This window comes from Astyanax mexicanus, chromosome 3 (assembly GCF_023375975.1).
Source record: "Astyanax mexicanus isolate ESR-SI-001 chromosome 3, AstMex3_surface, whole genome shotgun sequence".
Lineage (NCBI taxonomy): Eukaryota > Metazoa > Chordata > Actinopteri > Characiformes > Acestrorhamphidae > Astyanax > Astyanax mexicanus.
The window spans coordinates 34,814,847-34,842,446 of NC_064410.1; the positions used below are offsets into that span (position 1 = coordinate 34,814,847).

At 37.6% G+C, this 27,600-nt stretch overlaps 2 protein-coding genes across 5 annotated transcripts; one reads left to right on the top strand and one right to left on the bottom strand.

The window, feature by feature from the left end:
• Positions 1–1,215: 1,215 nt before the first annotated feature.
• On the top strand, positions 1,216–6,793 carry LOC103042421 (XK-related protein 8-like). The gene is made up of 3 exons (XM_007254751.4): positions 1,216–1,385; positions 3,044–3,234; positions 5,694–6,793. Exons 1-3 carry the CDS (start codon positions 1,216–1,218, stop codon positions 6,428–6,430), a joined length of 1,098 nt encoding a protein of 365 aa, XP_007254813.3. The 3' UTR covers positions 6,431–6,793.
• eya3 (EYA transcriptional coactivator and phosphatase 3) lies at positions 2,570–27,034 on the bottom strand. Of its 4 annotated transcripts, XM_022683079.2 has the most exons (20): positions 26,933–27,034; positions 23,034–23,148; positions 22,241–22,275; positions 21,481–21,569; positions 21,098–21,178; positions 20,909–20,975; positions 20,568–20,677; positions 20,136–20,276; positions 19,553–19,638; positions 18,711–18,891; positions 18,086–18,255; positions 17,901–17,984; positions 17,549–17,638; positions 17,381–17,439; positions 16,283–16,443; positions 15,574–15,688; positions 13,438–13,559; positions 13,223–13,323; positions 12,098–12,195; positions 2,570–2,912 (listed from the first exon to the last, which is right to left on the bottom strand). In XM_022683079.2, the coding sequence occupies exons 2-19, from the start codon at positions 23,064–23,066 to the stop codon at positions 12,115–12,117; spliced, it is 1,806 nt and encodes a 601-aa protein (XP_022538800.2). In that variant the 5' UTR covers positions 23,067–23,148; positions 26,933–27,034; the 3' UTR covers positions 2,570–2,912; positions 12,098–12,114. The 4 variants fall into 4 exon arrangements, with proteins under 4 accessions (XP_022538800.2, XP_007254798.3, XP_007254800.3 ...); XM_007254736.4 differs by lacking the exon at positions 2,570–2,912 and having other exon boundaries at positions 8,747–12,195; XM_007254738.4 differs by lacking the exons at positions 2,570–2,912; positions 21,098–21,178 and having other exon boundaries at positions 8,747–12,195.
• Between the last annotated feature and the right edge of the window lie 566 nt (positions 27,035–27,600).

Here is a 27,600-nt window from a genome sequence, read left to right on the forward strand (position 1 = left end):
GGACGTAAACTCTGAGACATAGACGGTATATATATATATATATATATATATATATATATATATATATATATATATATATATATTATAACAAGAAAAAAGGGGGAATACCAAGTAAGCTGTCTTGTTCTTGAGTGCCCTTTGAATGGCTACCTTATTCTGACACCAAAATATGAGCACCCTGGCACTACCCCTCACTGGGCAATCCCACCAGAGCTTCACTCTCTAGATTAGTTGAAGAGCCATCATTAGTCTGTTGGTTGTATGAGCTGCTTGCATAAGATGCTGAGCAGTAAGGCTACAGGCAAAGTGAAGTCCTTAGGGCCCTTGGATTTCTGGACGTGGTCACAGAAATGAGGAATAAACGTTGTTTATAGAAATAAACACAGAAATACACAGAATTCACAGACTGGGTGTACAGCATGAGGCTCTGCAACTCTCAGCCTAGTCATTTAGTACAGCGTCTCGTGTATATGTCCATCTTCTTCCACCACACCCTATGCGCTCACAGCAGTCGACAAGTGTAGCCTAGGAAAGCATGAACAAAAACCCACTTCAATGCAGACCGCTTTTTAAAAACCTCAGATAGTACACAGCAGGATTAGTCAGCAGACTTCTTCTGATGGAGGGATCTGTACCCACTGTCCGTGGCAAGTCAGCAAAATGGAAGATGTAAGTACTTTAAAATAATGAATTTCACAAGTGAAAAAGACTCAGTGGGAACATTGGGAAGGGTGGGGTGTAGCCAACAACAGCTTATTTGCATAAAAGTGACAGAGCCCATAAACAGATCATTTAGAAAGAAGCTGACACTAACCAGAACAGACCTGGTGAGATAGATCTCTTTATGTGAGAGTGATTTTGTGTCATGATTCATGAACATGTTTTCAATAGTCCATAGACCTATTGTAACGTATTTAAAAAGAGGTATAATATGTACCCTTTGAAGAAGGGTGTGTGCCTTTATAAAAGAATTTGTAGGGAGGGTGCATTCAAAACTTGTTTTCAGTTTCTGTTCAAAGAATAAAGTAGAAGTCAGAAAGCTGCAGCAACAGGACGAAGGACAGTGCGATACAACTTCACACCATGGGCAGTCAATTAAATTTACCCGTATGGTCTAGCCTGCTGGCTCTAGGAAGTGTTGTTTTATTCTTTGTAGGCTTGGCGTTGGATGTGGACACTGTTATTTCACTGTTTCACGAAAGAAATTATGTCTACATGGGAGTGTCGATTGCCCTGCTGCTCATCTCCTCAATCATACTTCAGGTGATCAGCTTTATCTGGTATTCAGAACCTGACAAGAACCTGGAAACCACAGTAGAGACATTTGTGAACAACAACGGCTTCATTGGAATGCTGCACATCCTACAGCTGGGTATTCTTCTCAGGTAGGGGAAGATTTTTATATATTTCATTATAATCAAATTATTCTAAGTAGCCCTTAAATCAGGGGTGTCCAAACTTTTTTTGTTGGGGGCCAGAAGGAGAAATATATTTAAAGTCACGGGCCACACTCTGTAATAAAACAAATAATGAAATATACTACTTTAAATAATACTTTTTTCCTGATTATTTCATTTATACACCATTTTACTTGACTTACTATCTTTATCTTTGACAGTGTTGTGTAAACTAAGATTTTTCAAATTGATGTTTAATTTGATGATGTCTCTTAATATTAAACTTCTTAATTATGGCAACTTTTAGACTCTTTGGCCCGTTTTTCTGCGCTAGAAATGCACACCCTCTCTGCTTTTAGACTCTTTGGACCGTTTTTCTGCACTAGAAATGCGCAGCCTCTCCGCTTTTAGACTCTTTGACCTTTTTCTGACACCTAGCGTTCAAACTTGAATCTCACACTATAAAAACCTGCTTAACAGCGGGCCAACTTTCATTCTATTTCTAAAATACCTCGCGGGCCGCTTCAAAAAAGGAAACGGGCCGCAAATTTGAGAAATGCTTAAACAGTGCGACTATCATTTGCTCTATTTCCATTTAACCTTGTGACTCAGTGGTGCAGTTCTAGCCATTCACAGTCATCCGTCATCTCTAAGCACCTGTGAAAACAGCACAGTCTCCCTCTTAGCTGTCCAGTTACTTGACTGACTGTTGGCTTTACATGACTTGGGGAAGCCAACCTCCCAGCATGTGGATATCATCATGATAAAATGATTTAGCAGGTGGAAATTGGAATTGACTAGCAATTGCTGGGTCTGTAGGCACATAGAGCCTGAATAGAAACAAGAAAAACCAGCGAGCCTAGTTTTGGCGACACTGAAACTTCAGTGGCATTTCAACAACAGGGATGCTCTCTATGTTGTAAAGGTTTTGGTAGTTAAGATATGACATCTGCTATGTTTCATGTACCTTTGCATGTGACCTACCTCGTAAAGAAGTCTCCTTAGGTCTAAGCAGGTATTGGTATTGTACAGTCCCAGGGCCACACTGTCCCTTTGGCTTGCCATATCCAGCCCACGTGAGGTCAACAGTAATTAGAAGTATACTGTATATACATGTATATTATGCATGCAATATAGTTTTATATATATATAGTTGCTGTTATATTTATTATTATATTTTTTCAGTTTGTGTTTGTGTGTGTTCCAGTATATGCAGTTGTTTTCACTGTTTTAGGAATGATACAAATTAGCTAGCAGGGTGGATGCTAGCCTTGAAAAACACGTTAACAAAAAAATAATTCAATTCAATTCTGCACTGGATTATGCTTAACACTAAATTTCTATCAATGAATAAGAAAAAATAATATAAGAGCTGTTTTTGATATTTCTCATATAAAGTAACTGCAGGGCTGTTTAAGGTAGAACGGCATAATTTCGTAAGGAACAACTTTACAGTAGTTTGACAAATCCATTCATGCCACTGGTACAGTTGCACATCTACTGCTCCCTGCTTCCCTGTAGACAAGAACAGGAAACAACAGAACATTAGGAGCCTGGTGGAAAAAGCCAAAATACCATGATTTACATTTGTGTTTGCCATTTTGTCCACCCCTAATATATTTATTAATTCATTTACTCTTATTAAGGTTGGCAGGTGTGGCGGAGATCAACATCCGAAACATTCGACAGAAAGAACGTTTTCAAAAGGGAGAAGTTGTGTTCCAGAACCACGAGATCAGCATGTTGAATCTGTTTAAGAAGTGCATGGGAAGTGCCCCCCAGGTTATTCTCAAGATTGTCAGGACTGTGCAGGAGCAAGATCCAGAGCCTTTTACAGGTCAGTCGAAAGATAATGAAATGAGTGAAAATACAGTTAACAATAAGACTCTATTAAGCCTGTCACGATAACAAATTTTTCAGGACCCTTTTATTGCGATAAAAACGATAATTTTGTCATTTTAAAGCGCCGCTATAGAAAATGCTTTTTCCTGCTTCTGGGCTCCTAAAGGAGCTTTAAGACAGTGTGCCACAGTAATAAAATACTAGCACAATACTATTATACCAATCTACAGTTAAACTTTTTATTATTAGGAATACAACCAAATAAAGTACAACCACTCTGGGAATCTGTGGGTTCTTAGAAAACCACACTAAATGTACAGGTGCTGGTCAACGAATTAGAATAATTTGAAATAGTGCAATCATGAAATTCTTTGTATGCATTTTTTGTGCAGAAAGCAAATCAGGTGTTCACCGCACCTGTCCTACTCGTTAGACTAATCACAGAACTCGTTACCTGGAAAACAATTTGCTCAGCTGAGCTTTCCAAAAGGCCCATTTAGGCCATTTAACTGTGACACTGTTGTTTTATTGAATTAGAATAATGGAGAAACCGTTTCATTGAATTAGAATAATTGTTATTATAATTACAATCATCACTTTCTCAGTATTTTGTGGCTGCCCCCTTGGCTTGTATGACTGCCTGAAGTCTCCGCGGCATCGATTTGACCAGCTTGTCGCAAGTTTCCGCACTCACAGCTTCCCAGGCAGTGGCGATGTTCTGCTTCAGTTGGTCCAGCGTAGTAGGCTTTCTGACGCAAATTTTCCGCTTGACGATGGCCCAAAGGTTTTCAATGACATTGAGGTCAGGCGAGTTGGCCGGCCATGCCAAAACTTCAAGCTGTTTTTTAGTGAACCAATCTTTGGTCGACTTTGCCGCATGAGCCGGTGCAAGATCCTGTTGAAATATGAAGTCTTCTTCGCCGAACTGTTCCTCAACAGTCGGAATCAGGAACGTTTCCAGAACATCTTGATATACGGCAGCATTGACAGTCTTCTTGAGGAAGCAGAGTTTCCCTACACCTCGAGCGGACATGCATCCCCAGACCATAACGCTCTGGGGAAACTTGACGGATCTTTTCACGCACTCGTGGTTGTAGGTTTCGCCACCACGACGCCAGACACGAGGACCTTGGTCACCGAAGGAGATGCAGAAGCGTGATTCGTCACTGAAGACCACTTTCTGCCAGTCTTCAGCAGTCCACTCGCCGTGTTCTTTGGCCCACTTCAGCTGTTTCTCCATTTGTTTCTTGTTCAGCATCGGTTTTACTGCTGGAACGCGAGATTTGAAGCCGAGTTCGCGCAGACGACGGTAAGTGGTTGATCTGGAGACGTCAGCGCCGGTCTGCTTGTTCCACAAGTCGGTGAGCTCGGAAGTGGACTTGAACCGGTTGCTGACTGCGATCTTTCTCAGCTGCTTGTTGTCGCGAGCAGAAGTTTTTCGGACGCCGGAACAGTTGGTGCGCTTGCTGCAGTTTTTCTTGAGAGCTTTGCAGACGGAAGACTGGCTGATGCCGAGCTGCTCAGCAATTTTAGTTTGGGTCAAGCCTTGTTGGCGAAGGGCTTGAATTTGAGCCACTATTCCGGTTGAGAGGTCGCGCTGCTTACCCATGATTGATTTTACAACTTAGAAATTCTACTCAACCCTGACTTTATACTGCACAGTGAACACTCTTCACAGAAAACAAAAATTCGAGCATTTATTCTAATTCAATGAAACGGTTTCTCCATTATTCTAATTCAATAAAACAACAGTGTCACAGTTAAATGGCCTAAATGGGCCTTTTGGAAAGCTCAGCTGAGCAAATTTTTTTCCAGGTAACGAGTTCTGTGATTAGTCTAACGAGTAGGACAGGTGCGGTGAACACCTGATTTGCTTTCTGCACAAAAAATGCATTCAAAGAATTTCATGATTGCACTATTTCAAATTATTCTAATTCGTTGACCAGCACCTGTATATAAAACATATTTATAAAAAAAATAAGTAAAAACATATAGATTAAAATAACATTTACATTTTATTTTATTTTTTTAACTCAGGACTTATCACAAATGCACTTGCAGATTCCTTTTTCTGATCATATATGTTTGATCACTGATGGCTCAGCAGGCCACAGCTCTTGCTATAAATGTACTTTTTAATGTAACTGTCCCACGCGTGTAGCGGCACACCACTGCTGCATAAACTGTGGTGGCACTTATTTCCTAACCGATAGATAGTTGCTGTCTCACAGATTCAGCGAGAGCCGGGGAGAGAGCAGCACAGCGACTTGCTTTCTCATGTAAACAAACCCAATGGCTGTTATGTATGTCGTCAAAAATAATTTCGATTTAAAAAATTATCGTACGATAAGTCGATAACATAGTTATTGCGACAGGCCTAGTCTCTATTTATAGAAATAGGACAAATTCAGGATGTTTTATTAAATCCTCACTGTCCTCATTTTTTCTTTTCAGTTTTTAAAATTGCTGCTTCACTCGCCTTCATCTCCTTCAGTGTGTTGTTCAATCAAGACGTGTGTAGAATCACCCTTAAAGAGCGCAAAAAAAAGATCCCGTCTGCTGTTTTCTTCCTGTGGAACCTGTTTGTGATTCCTCTGCGGGTGGTTGCGGTGGCCCTCTTTGCCTCTGTCCTGCCTTTCTACAACCTTGTTCACTTCTTTTTTGTGTGGTTCCTACTGTTTCTTTGGGCCTGGAGGCAGAAGATGGATTTAATGGAGGATAAAAGAGGTGAAGTTCTGTACCGGATAATTCTAGGAGTCATCTGGTATTTTAACTGTTTTTGTGGGACAAACGGAGTGACCAAAGTCAAGAGAAACATTTATGATGTGTTCATGTTGCTTGATACAATGCTGCTCCTGGGCTTGTGGTTTTGGAGGAGATCTGTGGAATCAGCTCGGTTGAATCCACTGATCGTAAATCCCTTGGTACTGCTCGGAGTACTGGCTGCGCTGTACTTTACCGGATTCCTGCTGAAGCAGCTTTACTACTGGAAGTTTCATCCCAAGTGCCCGTGTTTTAGATTTGAAGTTGAAGATCAAACGCCACAAGCACCTCTACAGAGAAGTCCTGCGACAATGGTGGATTCAGTAGAACCTGAGAGTGTAACACCGGAAACTATAACAGAACTCCAGCCCAGAGTCACCAGTGCCGAGAAGAGGATGAGAAAAATGGCTTTAAATTTTTATGGTTAATTTAGATGTTAGACCATAATATAAGCACTTTGTCTTTCGGAAATTTATCCTGACTGTCAATATTTAAATATTCTTAGGCTTATTGATACTTTATTCTGAAATGGGGTTGTATGTACTTTAATGTACTGTCTATAAAGTGGACACAAACATTTAAACAACTGTAAAAGATGTAAAATGTAATAAAGAAAAATGTCATTTTTTTGTAAGGAAAATGCCCTATGCCCTAAAAGCTGGTTTTGGCTAAAATATCCTCAATTAGATTATGTCTATAACCATCTACTACTCTCTGATATCGACTGGGAAAAAGTTTTATCATGACTTCACTGGTTTGTTCATTATAGAGGGCTAATAGAGTATTACATTACATCCTTTACATAACATTCATCTGAATCTCTAATAAAATTATCTGAACTCTCAGGTGAATGTAAATGGTTTTCAATTAAATCTAACCCTACACCTAACCCTAATACTAACCTTTACCTAAACCCAGAATCAACCCTATAACCTCACCCTAACCCTAACATTAACATTAACCTAAAACTTACATCTAATCCTAACTCCTACCTCTTAAAAGTTAGGGTTAGATTTTAGAAGTTACATTTAATAGAGGATTATTTACATTTACATTTAAGGTATTTAGCAGACGCCCTTATCCAGAGCGACTTACAACAGTGCTTTGATGTTACTTCAATTATCAAAAGCTAGTTTGTAGACTAGGATCAAGAGATACACAGAGCTTGATCATTTTTAGAACCCTAGGAACCCCCTTTTTTTAATTAGTTTAGGAACTCTTGGAAAAGATGTGTCTTCAGTCGACATTTAACGTAGAATTCAGTTGCATTTAACAGACACTTAGTTGAATGTTAGTTTAACTATGAGGCATTAACAATGTTAGCAAAGTGTTTTCCACTTTGCATTAATCTTTCAGTTGTGTGATGTTTGAGTGGCATGCACAACCGTTTCAAATGACCCTGCAGCGTCTTAAAAAGATTAAGATCTGGGCTTTGACTTGGTGGAATTTACTTGGAGGAAATGCTTTTGGGTCATTGTCATGTTGAATGAGCCGTGAAAGCAGGATTAAATCATGGTCATGTGTCAACACCAGTCGCATGCAGAACACATGAATCGCTGAACTGTGTTTAAAACTCTGTTCACACACAAACTGGCTTCTAAATTAAGGTAGGTATTTATTGAGTCAGCAGAGCATTGGGGATTTTTTAAAACATAGTCTGAGGTTTCAACACTTTTAATATTCAACATTATCTTTTACAGTTGATTTTTCACTATAACGAAAAATTTCTTGGGGTCACAATGCGATTTTTTTCCAATTCTTTCAAATCGGCTGATTTCTTTTTCTTCATCCTCCATACTTTAGCGGCGCAACAACAAACACCGTAACACCTCACTACACACCCCTCTGTAGCCTATAAGCAGAAGCAGTAAGAGCAAAAACTTTCCCTGTCCTGTTGCTGCTCTCTCACGACACTCACCTACTGTCTCACGGAGCTCTTTAACAGTTAAAGAGGACAGCACAGTAGCTGAGCTCCGAAGGACAGCTAAAAAGCTCCACTGGACAGTATGAACTTCGTGCGACAGTAGCTGAGCTCCGCGGTCCAGTTAAAAAACTCCGTGCGACAGTAGGTGAGCTCTGTGGTACAGTTAAAAAAGCTCCGCGCGACAGTAGCTGCAGCTTCATTTTTTTGAAAATAAGAATCGATTCTGAATCGTTCAATGTTAGAAACACGATTCAAGCTTGAAACGATTTTTTCCTGGATTATTAGGCACACCATCAATAAACGTCTATTTTCATACATAAGGTGCACCGGATAATAAGGCGCACTATCAATTTTAATATTTATAGGTATATATTTGAGTAAAATGAACATCGTTGTTTTATTCTATAAACTACGGACAACATTTCTGCCAAATTCCAAATAAAATAGTCTTGAGAAATGGCTGAAATGACAAAAAAGATGCAGAGCTTTCAGTCCTCAAACAACGCAAAGCCAGTTTTAATGCACCTTGGCATGTTCTCCTCCACCAGTCTTGCACTCTGCTTTTAGATAACTTTATGCCACTCCTGGTGCAAAAATTCAAATGGTTCAGCTTGATTTGATGGCTTGTGATCATCCATCTTCCTCTTGATTATATTCCAGAGTTTTTCAATTTTAAAGTGGTCTCATTATTTTTCAGAGGTGTGTTTGGTGACTGCTTTATAACCAGTTTCAACTGCTTTTTGAATCAGACTCAATCCAGTTTTAAAGGCACTATAACAAACAATCTTTTTTCTGAAGTAATGCTTAAACAGACGCACTATTTTTTATCTTTAAAAGGTTTTATTTATGTTGCCACAAACATTCTTATAGTACACAGGAAAAAAGTCTCTGGGCCAAACAGTATTCCGGTCCCATACAAAAGAAAAAAAGTGAAAATTGCATCTCACTTGAGTACAATATTGAATAAACTTCCTACTTAAATTTTCTACTTAACATAGTCAAGTTGAGCCAGTTACATCAGCTTGAGAGTCCTCATAACTTTTCGTATTCGGGGATAAAATAAAGGTCATTCACAACTTCCACAACAACAGTCACTTAAACTGAAGAAATCATAGCACATATTAAACGCACACAAAACTCACACACAAACACACACACACACACACAGTCACACTGGATGAATAGGGGTTAATGATTTGTCATAGCTGCTTAATTCTTTAGAGCACAGGTTCCGAATCAGAGGGACAAACTCTAAGGTCCAGCTCTGACGCTTCATGGTGCTTTCAAGCCTAGTTTTGCATTAGAATCTTCTTCAGCACAAATTAAACACATGACTTAAACTTGATCTGAGAACAACACAGCAAACCGCGATGCGCTTTCCTCAAAAACACAGGCAAAACGAGAAAAATCACAAATACAAAAGACCAACATCACATATACGATATGCCACGAGGACGGAAAGAAAACATCTGGACCAGGTCGACTAAAGCTTTCAGCATGAACGAAGAAGCCTCCTCGAGTAAAACAGACACACATGAACAACACTGTTACACCATTGCGGACCACGCTTTCGGGGTGGATGTGCTTACGAGTTAAAGGTCCAACCCAAAACCTGTAGAAATAAGTGTACAATCTCATCACAGAGCAATGATGGATTAGTCGCACAGCTTTGTTGATTGTCCATGCGTTTAAGTCTCAAAGTGATCCAGAGGCAACAGAGCTTGAGATCACTTTACTGTACTCATGAAAGGGCTCAGCTGCATTTGAACTGCATGCATGACGCTAAGAAACAGCATTTGGATGACAGGACGGGAAATAAGAAATGAGAAGAGCAACTTATGTACATTAGTTTGAGCTTCAGAATGAAATAAAAAAAAAAAAATCTGAAAATGTTTATAAAAAAAAAAAAAAAAAAAGCACGTAATAAAAACTAAAAGAGGAACACTCTCACACTCGTGCACACAAAAACCTTAAACATATTAGCATGACTCGCCATACTTCCATAAATCCCTTTACAATGATACATTTATATAGAGTTTATAGGTAAAAGGCACAATATAAATAAGTACAGAGAGGAAAAATTATGAAACAAAAATATGAAACAAAAATACACACACACACAAATTTGCAGACTACACATTCGTAATTGTCAAAGCTGCTTGTGTAAAACAAAAATGCTCTTTTACTTTAGGCTCAGAATTGTTCAGTCAAAACCTCACAGCATCAACCCCCTTCCTCCTCCTCGTGTCGCTGCTTTTAACACACGCTCACTGCTCGTCCACATGTATTTGGATATTTTTTAGTAAAACCGAGATTTTTGTCTGTGTTTTGGCCTCTCATCCTCTCAACAATGTTGTTTTTTTGGTTACTAAAAGGTGGAGGTCTTGTGAACAGAATAAAAAAAACTTCTGGCTGAATCTCAAATACGTAACTCCTTAAATCATGAACTACATGTAGCATAAAACTACAATGTCCACATCTAAATATGAAGTGGAACGTGTAAATACTGTTCCACTAAAAATAGAATGGTTAGTTTAGGTTTATGTAAATTTAGAATCTGTAATTTTGTAACTTGCACAGTGCATTACATAATTTGGGATGAAGCCTCTGTGTTTTTTGGCTTTTGTCTCTTTTTACGAGGTTCTATCAAACTAATCCAGAGAAGCATGCACATGCAAATGGTATCATTTTCTGTGTGCATGGAAATATTTTTAAAAATGAGGGACAGAAATCTCTCTCTTTTTTTTAATACTCAGATACATGTGGACAGAGCCTTAGTGGACAGATTGAACATTTATTTATCACTGACCAAAAAACAAAACGTATTGCACAGACAACGTCCTTCTCCCACAATATGTGTGTCATTAATGAGCTAGTTATGAGCCGGAGCGAAACTATTTAACAGGCGAGCCGCACTTTAATCAGTTCTGTCAATTTCTTGCTGCTCGAAATGATTGAAACACGTGTAAAGCTTTGTAAAAAAAACAGATGTGCAACTAAGTCCGTGACTAAGAAGTGACCCACGGTTGTTGGTTAACTGATGTGGTTCAGAAGGTTTCTACAGTACTCACCAGTTTTATCACATGGTCAGTGTGACTGCCCTCAGAAACACAAGTTGCGTCACACGCCGTCTCATCAGATGCTTTGTACTCTTTAAACTCAGCTTCTGGTTTACCCAAGGATAAATGCTTAGTAAGAGGGCAGTTTCATTTCCCTCAGAAGGACACTTCGGACTATGAGCATGGACATCGGAAATTCCAAATGGGCTTTTCTGACTCTCAGGATGTGAGACTGACTTGAATATGAACACCATTTATTTGTAACCAATACTAACACTGGGTCCTGCTATGTAATGCAATTTGAACTTCACTAAACAGCCAAACTATTAACTGAATCGCTGATACTGAGGATTCATGTGTAAAGATGTGTGGCAAGTGAGAAACATTCGAAAGACACCGGCAATAAAATGAGGTCTATGTTAAGTAAACCCTGTGTGTACCATTGGAGCACAGGCGCAAAAACAAACAAACACAACAAATCAATTTGCCGTCGCTAAAATGAAAAAAAAAAAATCCACAGATGTTCTACCAACATACATAGCCAGGCTTTTTAAACAGATCCAGTCCTCTACATGCTTTGGAATGAGTGCAAAACCAAGAAATCAGAGTCCAGACGACCTTTAAAGCAAATGTAAGCATGACCAAGAACACAATCTAATAATAATAAAAAAGAAAATAATCCAAACGCTTTCATGCCAGTGCAGACCTTTGGTCTTTCCTTTGGTGAATCCAGTTGCAATGGAGATGGTAAATGCTAGCAGCCCTTTTGCAGTGGGCCGGCAGTACGTGGGTCACTATTTATTTATTTTTTTTGTACGGATCAAGGTCTCTGGAGGTGTGTAGCAGTGCCAGGCTCAGCCCCAGGGTAACTTAGCTGCCTTAGAGTTTGTGGAGAGCTGAGGCTGAGAGGGGTAAAAAGAGCCTTCTTTCAGCTCAGTTGAGTGTTCTCCAGTTTTTAACGCACCGACATTCCAAACTTTCTCAGCCTTAGTCAGCTCCTAGCAGATGTCCGTAAGGTGATGGGTGGGTGTGTATTTGGAGACGGTGTGCGACCCAAGACCTTCCTCCAACACGTGTGGTGGTTTATCTCTGTCAGACAGCCCAGGTCTTACCTCCAGCCAATCTGACTCTATAAGAAGTCCAGCTCCAGAGCTTGGTGCAGCGACACCAGGTCCCCGTGAGCAGAGATCCGCCAGAAGGGCATGTTGTGCTGCACAAACATGGAGCATTTTATTATTTATACACATGGTTAGGAATGGTTAGGGCATATATCAAGATATAAACAGTTACTGAATTCAAATAAGACAATGTATTTTTATTTTACAGATTACCCATTCAAGAAGCATATATTCCAGTCAACCCATAGGTTGACTTGTTTAGTTCAGATAACTAACACATATTTCAAAACAGTCACTGTAATACAATTGAGCCTCATACAATAAAATCAGCCTCATTTACATGTTTGAGGTTCTTTATAGATTTAGTCATTTAACGCACAGTGTTCTTCAATGAGGCTCAGCTATTATACAATAATTAATAAAGGTGATGCATTTATGTATATCTTAAGTTAAAGGTATATTCTGTAGGAAATGAGAGCGAGCGTGTGAAACAGCTACCACAGAGAGTTGTCTGCCCCGCCCACCCCTCCCCAGATGCAATGCTCATTTAAGTTGCCAAGCCCTGATAGCTTGGGGGTGGAGTTAGTGTCGGGAAATGTGCAGCAGGTGGAGCCTGGGGCCAAAACAAATAAGAATGTACTGTCTTAATCCCTGCTGCCAGTGCTTGAACTAAGCATGTTTCCTCAATATCTGATGACACATTCTCATCATGTTATCATTTAATACTGAAAATAAATCACATATTGGTCCTTTAAATATCTGAAAAGCCAAAACACAACAAATACAGTTCCCAATGTTTCTCAACATTCAGACAACGATATCCTTTTATGACATTGCCACACGATGGATATAAATCAGAATTTCACCCTCTTTTTTATGAGAGTAATATAGCCAAATAGCTAAAGAAGGTTTTGGCTGTGTTTTTACACCAGTATTTTATCCAAAAAACTGCACTGTGCAGTTACAGTGCTTGTTAAAGGTATTAATCTGGATCTAAGGGCACACACACTATGACTTATATTTTTGCTTTCAGTGCACTCAAACATGTCTATTAACTCCTGGTATAATTTAGCAAAGGTGTCTACAGAATGAGTGAATGCTTGGTTGCGAGTGCTGTACCTGCTTAGCTGCAAACTCCTCCTCTCTGCCATCTCCTATAACCACATAGGTCACCTTTTTTCCAAAGCGAGACACAATGCGCTCAAAACAACTCTCTTTTCCTGTAAAACAAAACAGGAAGTAGTGCCCATTACAAACAAGACCTTAAATAGTGAACACTTTATTCACTCAATAATCACTTCCAGTATGGTTGAGCAGAGACAGGTTGAACATACCTATTTTAGTGGCACTGTAGATGTTGTCGACAGGGAACACGTCCCCCAGGCCATAGAGAAGAACTTTAGCCAGAGCAGGAACCAGTTGAGTGGTGGTGACTAAAACATTCATGCATCTTCCCCTGCACACAAGATCATAACGGTCCATTAACACTCATCCTGAACATAAAAAGGACATACTCTTTAAATTATAACATTTAAAATGATAATATACAAATCATATATACAGCTCTGGGAAAAAATAAGAGACCACTTAAAAGTTTCTTTGATTTTACCAAATTAAAAACCTCTGGAATATAATCAAGAGGAAGATGGATGATCACAAGCCATCAAACCAAGCTGAACTGCTGGAATTTTTGCACCAGGAGTGGCATAAAGTTATCCAAAAGCAGTGTGTAAGACTGGTGGAGGAGAACATGGGTGACCAGGGTTATTCCAGCAAATATTGATTTTTGAACTTGAACTTGTTTTCTTTGCATTATTTGAGGTCTGAAAGCTCTGCATCTTTTTTTTTGTTATTTCAGCCATTTCTGCATTTTCTGCAAATAAATGCTCTAAATGGCAATATTTTTATTTAGAATTTGGGAGAAATGTTGTTGGTAGTTTATAGAAAAAAACAACAATGTTCATTTTACTCAAACATATACCTATAAATAGCAAAATCAACTAAACTGATTCAGAAACTGAATGGTCTTAAATTCTTCCAGAGCTGTATATATTTTTTGTTCACAAAACATTGTATTTTTTTCTGTGGCTGGAATATATTTTTAAAAATACATCCAGTTAAGAAGGTCACCTGTGACACGGTTATTACAAATTCTTTCACATTCTGTCTTATTACTCATGGCTACTATAAGGAAGTACAAACCACAGAGGTTTTCACTTCATTTTGCACTGGTTTACCTTCTACTTATTTGTGGGTAACAGGGAAGTACCCTGAATTGAGTATCCCTTATGTAGTTCTCCTTTTTTCAGACTCAGATTATTAGAATAGTATGCTACACATGCTAAAAAAAGGCCTGTGTGTGTTCTGTGTGGCTGGAAGGTTATTCATAAATCTATCAATAAAATCAATCAACTCAACCTTCCAATTCTCACTCTATTGACTCATAAGTCACTTACGAAGATGCTGCTCACTGGGCATTAATGTTGTTTACAGTCTCCCTGTAAATCTTTACTGTTACTCTGTCTTTACTGTTATCATTATCATTTAGTAGGCAATTGTTTAAAGATGTTAAAATTGTTGTTAACTTATGTTTTTACAGGTACGTCTGCATTAGGGGTGTGCCATATCGTATCATAATAATATCGCCAAAAATTTTGAACAATATTATACCCTGAAATATCGTGCTATATCACTCACCCCTAATTTTCACATCATGATCCTACTTTTTTTTTTTTGCCGTTTTTAGCAAAAAAAAAAAAAAAAAAAAAAAAAAAAAAAAGCACACTGCCCTCATTTCCCATTATATATTTACTAGAGAATGATTATATCTGTCCAGTAGCATTTATTTTACTTTAATCCTGGATATAAGGAGATATTCGGAGAGCACTACTAGCATCGTGACATTCTGGATCATTGACTTCTGTTACAAACCTGATAAAATGTTTTTTTTTTTAAATCTCAGTTAGCCATATCATATCGCCAAAAGTATTATTATTGTGAAAAAAACATAAAACAAAAGAACCATATCGCTCACCCCTAGTCTGCATCTTATTGTTGAAACATAATTTTGAAATATAGAAAAATAACATAGAAATTATTTCCCATAGTTCATCAGAGGTCAGCAACATGCCATAATATTAATAATGCAGCCTGTGTGTCAAACACTGGATCAAAATAAATAATACTGATAATGAAAACAGTTTTTTTGTGCATCAAGCTGAAAAATAATTAGAATAATTTGACATTGTACAAGGCACAGTACTTCCTACGAAGTGACTATTGGGCATGTACACACATTATATCGATAGCAAGTTGAAACAATATATAGTGAAGCTCTCATCACTGTAATAATGACAGAGACCTATTTCAAACGTAAAGTCGAGTGTGCTTGGCTAACTGCAGCGTAGTGTAGAACATTAGAAACAGTGATACTCAATTAACTGGCTTGAGGTCAGAACAACAAGCCTCACCTGGACTGAATAAGCAGCAGAGATTTGATGGCAGTGCTCAGCCAGCTGTCAGTGGCCGTCTCAATCTCAGAGCGAACTCGAAGCAGCAGCTCCCTCTTCAGGGGACTCAGCAGAGCTGCAGGAAGAGAGAACCGTCAGCCGTCCACAAGAAATAATGCAAAAAGTAAAACAACAGCATATTACAACCTAATCTCTGTCTGCACATCTGTATCATACACTATGATTACCCTGGAAAACTACATGGAATTCTTTGACTCAAAACCAGCTGCGTTGATAATTTAACCAATTTTCAAACTCCTTTGACAAGCAGCTCCTTTTATTTCATCATTCAGGTATCAATGGAAAATAGTAGAAGGCACTAAGCTGATTATAGATTGCAAACAACATTTTTGACAAAGTACATGTTTTTTTATGAATTATTAAAGCAGTTATTCTGTGACTTAGGAACTAAGTTGTATCAAATTCATTGGCAATTCATCGACTGCCAAATGAGACTTAAATATGATAAATCTGTTCTTATGTAATACACAGAAATTGGTTGAAATTATTATGTTGTAACAATTTCTCTTAGAAAGAAACAGTGCTTTAAAACCTAATATGGGAAAACTTTCAAATCTATCTTCTCATATCAAAATTACTTAAATGCAAAGAAATTTCATTTTTATTTAAAAGCTGGAATGCTGCCTGAGCTGCATTTAGCTGGACTTACCTCCAACATTCCCTTTGTATCCATTGTAGATCTCTTTGAGGCGGCGGTACCTGAAGGCTAACTTCCGCATCCACTCCACTCCCCCCTGCACTCCTGTGGTGGAGCCTGGGCCTCCTGCCCCAGCAGCTCCATTAAAGCCATCACTTGCAAAGTTATAATTACTGAAGAAGAAAAACGTTTTTGTAACTACCTTGGGTTAGGGCTGCAACGATTAGTCGATATAATCGACAATGTCAATTATTTAAATTTGTCAAATTTGTTATTTAAAATCGTTCATTTGTAACAGTACCACATTCCACAAAGTGCTGGGGACAAAGGCGCAAATGGAAACTTAGTTTGTGTTTCCAAAAGTGCCCAAACACAACATATTACATATTAAATCACTAAATTCCATGTTTAAACAACATTCAGATATATAAATGCCATTTAAACATCATGTTTTACTGTTTCTATTGTTTTTAGAGATGGCAGAAATAATCGTTGACTAATCGACTAATCGAACACATAGCTTGTCTCATCCCTGTAGAGAAGTACCGCTATTAAAAAAAGGACCATCTTAAGCACTACGCCTAACGCCTGAAATTTTCTAAAGGGGCAACTCTCCCTTTCTGTCCCTCTCCCCCAAATTAAATGGTTAGCAGTTTAAGTGTGTTCTCTGGAATGATGATGCTCCATCAATACTTTTGGCATAAGTTCGGGAGTTGAAGATTTAGATGGGGTTGTGATCATCCAACATCCTGACCTCAAGCTTTTAATGCAATTAATTTGTCAAAGCAATGCTACAAAATTAGAGCAATTCATATCCCCTCTGGTCCACACCTGACATTAGGTATGGTGCTTATCTGCTCCAGAGAGTCATCTTATTTTAGCAAGACTTTTCTACAGGGACTAGAAAAGATGTATCTGTACTTTTTGTACTTTGCATTTCTGTGTCAGCAATCAGTACAACATAAAGTAAATGAAATAAATCCTCTAAATTGTTCAGAATATTTAAATATGTATCATAAAGTTCTTGTACAGTATTTGTTTACTTTTGTAGATCAGATTTGTAAAACTTGTATATTACAAATACACAATATTTGTGTATTCCTGCAGTACCTTAGATCCTGTCCATTGTCGTCAGAGGCTACATCCTCAACATGGACCTGATCACACTCCTGCAAACAGACAGACCATAAGTAAAAATCCCCAAACAACTAGTGGATAAAATAGAATGCCTTAGCATAGAAAAAAAAAAAAAAAAACAACAGAAAAAAGAAACTTTACCTCCAGATCATTGAAAAACAGATGCGTGTCTGCTAGCTCAAATATCAGCTCCTCCATCTGCAGACCCAGATTAAGGACTGTTGCTGGATCCTGCAGGGAGAAAACCCAGAAATCCCAATTTACATACACCAGCAAACCAATAACTGCCAAAAAGTATATATATATGGGCAGTTCCCCAGACCAGGATTAAGCCTATTCTTTGACTAAACAGCAGTCTGAAAGAATATTTTTCATTTAAAAGAAAATATAGTCTACAGCTAGGCTTGATGACTGTTCGGTAAACTGACCCATAATGTCTACAGTGCGTTAAAAAAAGTATTTATTCAATATATAATTTGCTTATTAATAGTACCTTGCCAAACTTCTGTGCAAATGACCCTGTGAGCAGAGAGTGGAAAATGATGATGGTTTCATCCAGATCCCACAGGAAGATTCGCTGTGTAAGACAGAAAGAACACCAGAATAGGTGTTAAGTTTTAATATGGTATAATATAAATCATAATACATAGGAGGACCAACATTGTAAGCACTTTGTACCTCCAAGTCATTTTCTGTAGACTGGGAGCTGTCTGGTTTCTTGCCTTTGCCTTTAGCTTTACTGGGTGGGTTTCTGCGGGCAGATTCGTCCTGGTCACGGGGAGCTGTGGAGAATGGAGCTCCAACTGGCAGAGCTGCACCAGCTGGGAGGGTAACACTAGGAGATGTGACTAAAAGAGAAAAACAGCTCAATTAAGTCATCTTTTAAATACTGATTTGCAAATAAATAAAACTCTGATTTGTCTTAGTGTTCTCCATAATTCCAAAATGTATTCCTCATTTCTACACAAGACAAGCACAGGCTTGTTGAAAGGTGCACAGTGAAAGGCATGTATCAGCATGCTACTGTGGAGTTAACAGTTTTTTTTTTTTTACAACTTTCTGGCTTGCTACATGGTCTTCTACAATAACACTGTAAAGTTCCGTCAGCTGTCAAAGCAAATTCAATGTTCTTATGAAACACAAACAAGATAATACCTTTGATCTTGACTTAAATTTAAAAATATATACACAAAATGGAACATGGAATATTACTTTATATAATAGTAAATGAACAGTGGTTTCTCACTGGGCCGTAGTGTTACAGCTAAGGGTGCTATTTAGGCAGAAAGCATCTGTGGGCTACCTGTGGTACTAGGCAGGCCTGCAGTGACACTGTCCTCAGTCTTGATGGGTGTGTAATTCTGCACCACCACACCTGCTCCATCCCCTTCACTGCTGGGCGGAGCAGCTGGCAGGTAATTGGCAGGGGGGGCATAGTACTGAGGGAACTGATTATGTCCCAAAGAATTATAGCTGGTAAAGTCCTAAAAAGAAAATGATATTCACATAAAACAATATTTTAAAAGACAAACAGACTGTTAACAGACCATTTACGGTGCACAATCAATTAAAACATCCTAACAATGACTGCAATTAAAATGTGACAACAGATTAAAGAAAGCTAATAAAATCAAATGAGCACATTCTGATTCCAAAAACATGGCTTTTTTGCACTGCAATCAAGCTAATATAGCTATAGATGGGAACAGTGGATAAATTCTTTTAAAGGTTATGTTTATGCAGTTATAGTGGTATTTTTCTCTATACTAGATATTGGAGGTTGTGTTCTTTATTTGACCGTCTTCTAAAGGGAAACACAAAAACTCTCTTTATTTATATATCATTTTCTCCTCCAGCAAGTAAAATTCACATGAAGGGTGCATGTGTATTCGTAAGGATAGATATGAGGACAGCTGTGTGTTTCAGAGGAGCATGCCAGGTTGTTGTTTTGCACAAGCAGTGTGATCTATTTAGGTAAATGTCAGATATAGGTCACATTAAGAAGACAATGAATGAGTATAACAAAAGAATGCAATTGGATTTGGGTGATAAATTAGATTTGGGCCACTTTTACCTACTGTAGATAAAAACTACTTTCATCTTTTAAAGTGCATTTGTTTCTGTAGAGAGCTGCTAGAGGCTCACCTGGTGTGTAACAGTTGCTGGAGCTGTTGTGACCGCAGTAGCTGAGGGGATATTGGTGTACACACTGGATGTAGTGAAGCAGGACCCTATAGCAAAGATCCAGAAAAGCATGAAGAAAACAAACTGATGCAGCAGATTCATGACGTGATTAATGTTGGCTAGGAATAAATTATGTAATCAAAATGTAAATATGTTTGACATGCTATATTTTATGAAAATGAGTGAAATGGTGGTGGATGAATTGAAAATGTGTCAAATCCACAGTACAGCATTTGATAGAGGTTTAACACTTCATTGTGATGCACTGATCTTAAGGTAACGATTTAAGTCTATCTGAGAGACGTTTTTTATTGTTTGATTTTGTACCAAAATAATTGTATTGAATAAATTCTGAAATTTTATATTCATTAACAATTTTGTCTGCAAATAAATTATTTTATTTAAATATACTACAGTGTATAACATCGAACACACAGCCGTATGCCAGAAAGCTATTCCAGTAATTCTTTATTGACAGGGCAGTGGCAAACACAGTGCTTGGAAAATAGGCAGGGGGGCAGAGAGAGTGCAGCAGCAGGCTTGCCTTGGCTGGGGTAGGAGTAGTGGGCTTGACCCTGTGGGGCTGAAGTATAGGCTGAGCTGAAGCTGAGAAACCCCGTCTGGCCAGCAGGGGGCACCTCGTGTAGAAGCCCTGCCTCGTTTTTAATGCCTGGCCACATGGAACCTGTCCTCAGGCACGGACAGAGGCATGGAAGGAGAGATGGAGCGACAGAAAACCAAACAATAAATAAATAAAATAAATGACAAAGAAGACACAAAATGCAGAAAAAGATTATTAGACAGCGGAAAAGAAGTAGAAATGAGCTGAAATGTGAATGAAGGAAAGTGAGTGCGTTGTGAGTGCTTTAAATGGTTTAAATGCAGAGTGAGAGCTTGTGTTACAGTGGCATGACAGTGGCATGAGCTGGCAGCTGAAATAATGTTTTAATGCATGGGTTACGGAGAAAGAACAGACCGAATGGGGGCAGGCCGTATGTCTGGCCAGATTGACTGAAGGTGCTGTACACCGCTGACTGTCCCAGTGAAGGGAACGCCATCTGGCTGTCATAAGCAGTCACTGCAGGGCTGAAAAAGATTATAAAGAATATAATTTTTATTTTACAGTTCATATAACTAAGCAGATTACATGAGTAAGTGTATACTATGTGTTGTTTGTAGGCTCTATTATATGTTGATGTTAAGATCAGTGAATACTGTAGGGCCAATGTATTATAATAACATTATATAGTAACATACATAGAAATATTTAACTAGTTCATATATTAAAGCAATATTAAAACACTGCTCAACCCTTACTTGCTTCCTTGGTAGATCTGTGAGGTATATTCAGGGGCTGTAGCTGTGAGGTCTTTGCCTGTTTCAACTGGCAGGAGGAAAAAACAGCTCCATTATATTCCACTCTAAACAATTCCGATCCTTTTCTTCCCAAGCCTTGCATGATTTGTGTAGTAATAACAACAAGAGTGAGAAAATATTTAAAAATACCTTTGTCACTATAAGGGCTGTCTGTATCACAGGACTTAGTTCTTGATATTTCTGGATTAGACTGTTCTTGAATTCTAGACACTGAAAAAATATTAAAAAATTATTTATATGCTTTTTGTGATGCTGGAGTGTGAATGTGCAGCGTGTTTGTATCTGTGATTTTCAAAACTCTCCATCTGTCTCTCTCTCAAAAAAAGAAGATATTTTCACTTGGTCATTATGGGTAATTAATTGGAGGTTGATGGGTAAAAATACCAATTCAATTCTTGTTCAAAATCTAATCTACAACTAAAGGTGTGACAAAAGCTAAGAGGCTTAAAATACATAGTGAATTCACTGTTTGTTGATTTTACAACACAGAGATTCAGAACCTCAGTACTTACCTGAATCTAGCTGAGTGACAGATGAACAGCCTAAAATAGCTGGATCATCCCTGTCAGGGCAGCTACTGCTGTCACTAGCAACCTCATTCCTACAAAACAACAACAATCATACATTAAACATGGTGGAATCTCGTGGCAGAATCCCACAAATAATAAATACTGGAAGTGTAAAATGTATGCACTCTAATTGTGTGTATATATATATATATATATATATATATATATATATATATATATATATATATATATATATATATATATATATATATATATAAAGCAAAACAAATATAAAACAACCTATAAGATTTTCAGATTTCAAGCAGTAGAAAAAAATAGCTTCAATAATTATTTATTGAAATAATTTATTGAATTATATAGTCATTTAACAGCACTGGTGAAAGGTGAAATTTAAATGTTAAGATAATTAAGGAGTTGTTAAAATACATTGAAAGTTCATTTTAGACTTCATATGCTTAATCTGGGTCTGGGAAACTGACCCATAATATTATAATACAGTAAATGGCCATTGAACAGAGCACCCAGTTATACCTGTTAGAATAATAGCATCATTTTCTTCAAAGCAATTAAAGCAATGAGGTTCAATAGTATGATATCAGAGTCTGATATTAGTTTTGTCATTCAAGGCAAACAAGGGACCGCTCACCAAATGAACATCAGCACACACACACCCTATTCATTATTTTCCCAAACCATAAAAAGACTTTCTTGATGTCAGCAGCAAAAGCACAAATTAACTTACCTTGGGTTATCCTCCTCATGCCGAGCTTTTTTCGCCTGTTAAATTAACAAAGTTAACCATTAAGCATTATTATAATTATAGGTAGTAATGTGTTTTTTTTGTTTGGTCCCTTTATTTGTTACATTTGCATATTAACTATTTACACTTTATGAACTATGTACAATGCAATCATTGTAACATTTTTATGAGAAACTATTACTAAAACAATGATTCAAAACTATTTAATCGTATTGTTCACAAAGTAGACAATTAATAGTAATTTATTTTGTCTTAAAAACACAGGTAATGCTACATGACATAACTTGTTGGTGTTTTAAAGAACATTTGAGTGGCTGCATCTTAAGAGTTTATACAACCTTCATAAAATTAACTCTTAAATTAGAGAGATTTAATACCTTTAAACATTACTTAAGCACAGTTCTTTAAGAGGCAATTTTGGCAAGTCTGTTAACTTAACTACATAAATACAGCCCTTAACTACATAAATACAGAATTGTATTTATAAATTGTAGCCCATCTATAGCTGCAGGTTCATTGGTACAATGGGACTGTCTCAGGACCACTCTTGCCAACATAATTATATGGTGATTGTCAATTCTCAGCACAGCAGTGACAATGAGATGGTGTCACTGTTTGATTGACAGTGGGTCCATCACTTATAAACATCCAGCTATGACTAAAACAATGTGCAATATTATATCAGCAGTACATCTATAAACTGGAGCTACAAGGGAGGTGCTCCTAATAAGGCTTCCTAGTAAAAGTACTTAAATGATTTTTTTTATCTACTCACCGGCAGCTCTGACACATCCTGTGGCTCCTCCATGATGGCGGCGAAGTCCTCACCAACCTGCCCTGAAGTGTCTGCTCACTCACTGTCTACTGCTACACCTGCTTTCGTGCAGGCCCTGTATCAAACATGCACATATAAACATAATCAGATGGTGAATGTGCAGCTTTCTTTATATACTCTGGCTGTGTTCTTATCACAGGGGACACGCGACTCGGCACTAGTTTAGGGATTACGCACCCGTCTCTGTTACATGCGCTGTAACCTGCTTTTTGAGGAAAACTAGTCAACGTGTATTATTTGCAGACTATGTCAGAGGTATTAAATGTTTGGTCACAAGCTGTCATGTCAAAAGCTGGACATGGATAAGATCTAACCTTGATTTTATTCATTTAATACCCCCCATCTTTTATTTACATCGGTGTAAAAGGTAAGTAAAAGAGGAAAAATGGGTCAGGGGGTCATTTAATCATGTTTGCGGATACAGGAGGCAAAAAAACAAAAATGAAAAACTGCAATCGGATTTACACTCTTTATATGAGAAAAATGGTGCAGAGCTATATTATAGACCTAATTCAACACTGACCTCTTGCTTACTGTAAAGGTGCCGATATTTAAAATGACCAATATTAAAATTATTATTAATATAATAAATATATAGAAACTATTAAAAATGTGCGACAATGAGGGTTTTACTGCAGATATATGCAAATATACAGTGGCATGCAAATGAATGGGCAGTTTGGTCAAATTTCTCTTAGGCCTTTCCCACACTTTAGGATTTCAGTATCAGCATCGGGAATACAGAGAACTGATACTGTAAAGAAGTTACTGATGCGCACCTTCAGCAGCACGTTTGGAGTATAGGATTATTTCTTGCTTAAACTAGCAACAGCAAAAAAACACATTGGACTACAGACTCCTCACATTGCAGGACAATGTGAGTAGACCATTGTTTATAATCACACAATTCTTTAAAAACAAATTGAAACCTAAGTGTGACAAAAACTGAGAACAAATGTTTTGTAATTTGCCAAAAAATAAAATGAATTTTATAAGGCACTATTAGAGCAATTCTGCCTCCAAATTGAACTGATTATCCTGTAACGTGGGCCACACCATACTGTGAAAACTAAAGCAGAATATGAACTGATCTCCAAAAGACATTCACCAATTAGCCACAACATTATCATTATTGACAGGTGAAGTAAAGAATATTAATTATCTTAATCTACAGTTGCATTTGTCAACAGGTGGAATATTCCAAGCAGCAAATATACATCCAGTTCTTGAGAGCAATGTGTTTAAAGCAGGAAAAAATGGGCAATGATAAGAATCTAGGACATCAGTCAGGTTTTGTGTGTTTTTTCTGGGATGCAGTGTATGGTACCTGCTAAAAAGAAAAGACAACCCATGAACTAGCACATAAAAGCTAACTGCATGGAGGCCCCAACTCACAACTTCCAGGACTTTTCTTAAATCACATCTGTTGCTCACTTCACATTAATACATTTAGACTATAAGATTGCTTTTGACAAGATAATATAAAAAACTATATACACAATAATGTATGCAACGCCTTACAGCACACAACACTGTACTAAACCCAGTTACACAGGAGTAACTAAGATGTGTGTGAAAATTGTGTAACAATTCCACAAAATGTTGTTACATCACCCACATCTATTTCAATCATGCTTACAAATGCTTTGCAACTCAGCCGAAAACAGCACAGCTACAATCTAAAAATTATATAAATTATACTTTATACTATTAGAGATTTTGCTATGTAGTCTATAAGTCTCTGTCCTTCATTCTTTTAGTATTTTATTTTTCACCACTTGCAATACACAAGGCTTTATATCACAAAAATTATTACCAGCACAGGACTGGCTGCAACGTATGGTGCTTTATTTAAAAAGAACCCATTATTGAACTGCTCCTGATAAATGCAATACAGGTGGTTAGGGCTAAAGCGTTGTAGAGATAAATGGGCAGATAAATAAATAACTTGTCTTGTAACATCAACGAAACAGTGATTTTAAAATTAACTTTGTTCACAGTCTCATTCTCATAAATGGACTGGGATTTAACCAACATGTTTGAAACAGTATTTAGATACTATTGCAAACTTCGTTATTTTAAGGAAAATTAGGAAAATAGTTACTCATTATATTTTTAGTACACTGGTTTTGTTTGATCTGTATTCAACTAAAATATTTGCAACTGTAACCCACTGGACTCAAAAACTAGGGGTAAATGTGGCAACGACAACTATATTACTGACTACGTATTGTGAAACATGTATTATGAACTTCATTTTAACATTATAGCGACAAAGGAGGAAAAACCACAAGATATCAATCTAATCCACTCTCTAAGTGCAAAGGTATTTGTATGTCGCTACACTATAAAGGTACAGCACAGTGCTGTAAAATGTCTAAGTATTCACTGGTTCAAAAACAACCCTAACATTACCTAGACATAAACCCGAACATAAAATACATTCATTTGCTACATACGATATGAGTGCATTAGCTTGACTATTCCAGTTACATTCAACAGCAAGTTTTATCTAACTAGTCCAATATTAAAACAGCACGCTTATGATTTTTCTTTTAAATTGAAAATAGTGGTGTCCCTGAGTGGAGAGAGGGCAAACTATTATAGTAAATTGCATCAGTGTGCTTCTGATACCCTTCCTGTAAAGCTAAATATATTTCCAAATACATTAATTCTTAATACAGAGTGTCTGGTAGGTCCTGGGACCTTTTTCTGGCTATTACAGCTTGTGCTGTTGGTTCTGCTTTTGGTGCTTAGACAAGAGATAATGCGAACATGGAGATACCAGTAAGGCAAACTCAGTTCTTATCTGCTCATGCAAGCATCATTAAATAAAAAAAGCAAAATTATAGCATAACATAGAAGGCAAAATAAAAAGAGTGTAACAGAATCCTTGCTAAAATAACCAGATTCATTCAATCAAAAGAGACTGCACCACAATACATGTTGTAAAAGTAGTTTTTAGCATGCTCTGTGCAATTACACATTCTCACCAAAAAACTACGCACTGTCACTTTAACTTGATTCGCTAAGTGATGGATGGAACTAAACTTATCAATACAGTGGCAGGAGTTCACAAAGAACCAGCAACCAAACCTGTGTTCTTCTAACATATGAATCTAGCTAACGCTTGCCTAGATAACACTAGATAACTCAAACATTTACAGAAAACCTGCACATTCCAACTAAGTTACTGACCACTAGCTACATGTACATCTCCTGATATAGCTTAATATAATTTAAACCTTCATAGTTTGCTAATGCACTGCTGTGGCTATATAGTAAAATAATCCTAGAGAGAGATAGAAAGAAAGAGAATGAGAGAGAGAAAGAGAAAAACGTGTGTATGTGTGTTTGTTGTTAAAGACACATTTGTCTTCTAACCTTTCAAGCTAGCTATTCTATAGTTAGTAGCTAGCTAACCTAGTTCACTCACACTCACAAACACACACAAGCTATGTTAACGGGTATAGACTTAACGTTACACTTCCTATTCACTGTACGTATGTAACGTTATAGCTAGCAATACAATTGAACATTTCATAAGGTACATTTAACGTGAGAATGCCGTTCTGTTACCGGAGTCCAAAACTACAACTTTTTTTTAGCTCAGCTAGCTAGCTTAACTGTTTAATGCTAACTGCTAACTCCTATTCGCTCAGCCATAGCTTTAGCCAGCTAGCTTAGCAAGCTAGTTAGCCTAGCCGCGTCACCTCAGAGTGTGAACTGCGCCAGACTGAGCGCACAAACGCTGACCTGACACTAAAGATACCTCGGTTAAGGTGGGGAGAAAGCCTCATGTTCCGCATATTCTACAGGTACAGTAACTCGTCGCTTACCATGACACAGGGGGCTTCGAGTTATGCTAGCGCTAACCGGCTAACGCCCTCGCGCGAGCTCCTCTCCGTGTTGTCAGGGACAACTGCGCAGCAGGAAGCTCACAATGCGCGTGCGCAGTGCCAGAGCTTCGCAATTATTACTTCGTTTTTTCTGTATTTAATTTTTTTTTGCCACTTAAAATGAGCATAAGGTTTTATAAAACAAAGATGATAACCAGCATAGGATTAGCTGCGCTGTATTCTCTTCTTCTTTTTCTTATTGTTATTATTATTATTATTATTATTATTATTATTATTATTATTATTATTATTATTATTATTATTATTATTATTATTGTATTTTATTTTTTTGGTGCACCAATGAGCTCGAACTGGAAGATAAAGAAGTATATAGCATTTTACACCATAAAATGATGCAAGTTTTTTTTTTTTATGTTCATATAAAATGCTCCTGTTCCTGCTAAGGCGATATTTCTCTTTTATTACTGACAATCCTCCATGAACTCCTGGAATACCAATAACTCAGTATTTTATTTCCTCATGGCACATCTGTACTACTTATATGAAGCTGGAGAAAGCTATAAATCAAATATGCTTGTTTTATTGAACATATATCATTCTTGAAGGCAAAGTATGGTTTTCCAATGCAGTTTCAGGAGACCCTCTCT

Excerpts from the sequence above, each read along its gene's own strand:
- LOC103042421 (XM_007254751.4), top strand. The coding sequence starts at position 1,216 with ATGGGAGTGTCGATTGCCCTGCTGCTCATCTCCTCAATCATACTTCAG. Across the intron at positions 1,386-3,043 it reads CAGCTGGGTATTCTTCTCAG|GTTGGCAGGTGTGGCGGAGA; the intron begins GTAGGGGAAGAT and ends ACTCTTATTAAG. Across the intron at positions 3,235-5,693 it reads AGATCCAGAGCCTTTTACAG|TTTTTAAAATTGCTGCTTCA; the intron begins GTCAGTCGAAAG and ends TTTTCTTTTCAG.
- eya3 (XM_022683079.2), bottom strand. The coding sequence starts at position 23,066 with ATGGAGGAGCCACAGGATGTGTCAGAGCTGCCG. Across the intron at positions 13,560-15,573 it reads CTGCTGCTTATTCAGTCCAG|GGGAAGATGCATGAATGTTT; the intron begins GTGAGGCTTGTT and ends TCTTGTGTGCAG. Across the intron at positions 13,324-13,437 it reads CTACAGTGCCACTAAAATAG|GAAAAGAGAGTTGTTTTGAG; the intron begins GTATGTTCAACC and ends TTTGTTTTACAG.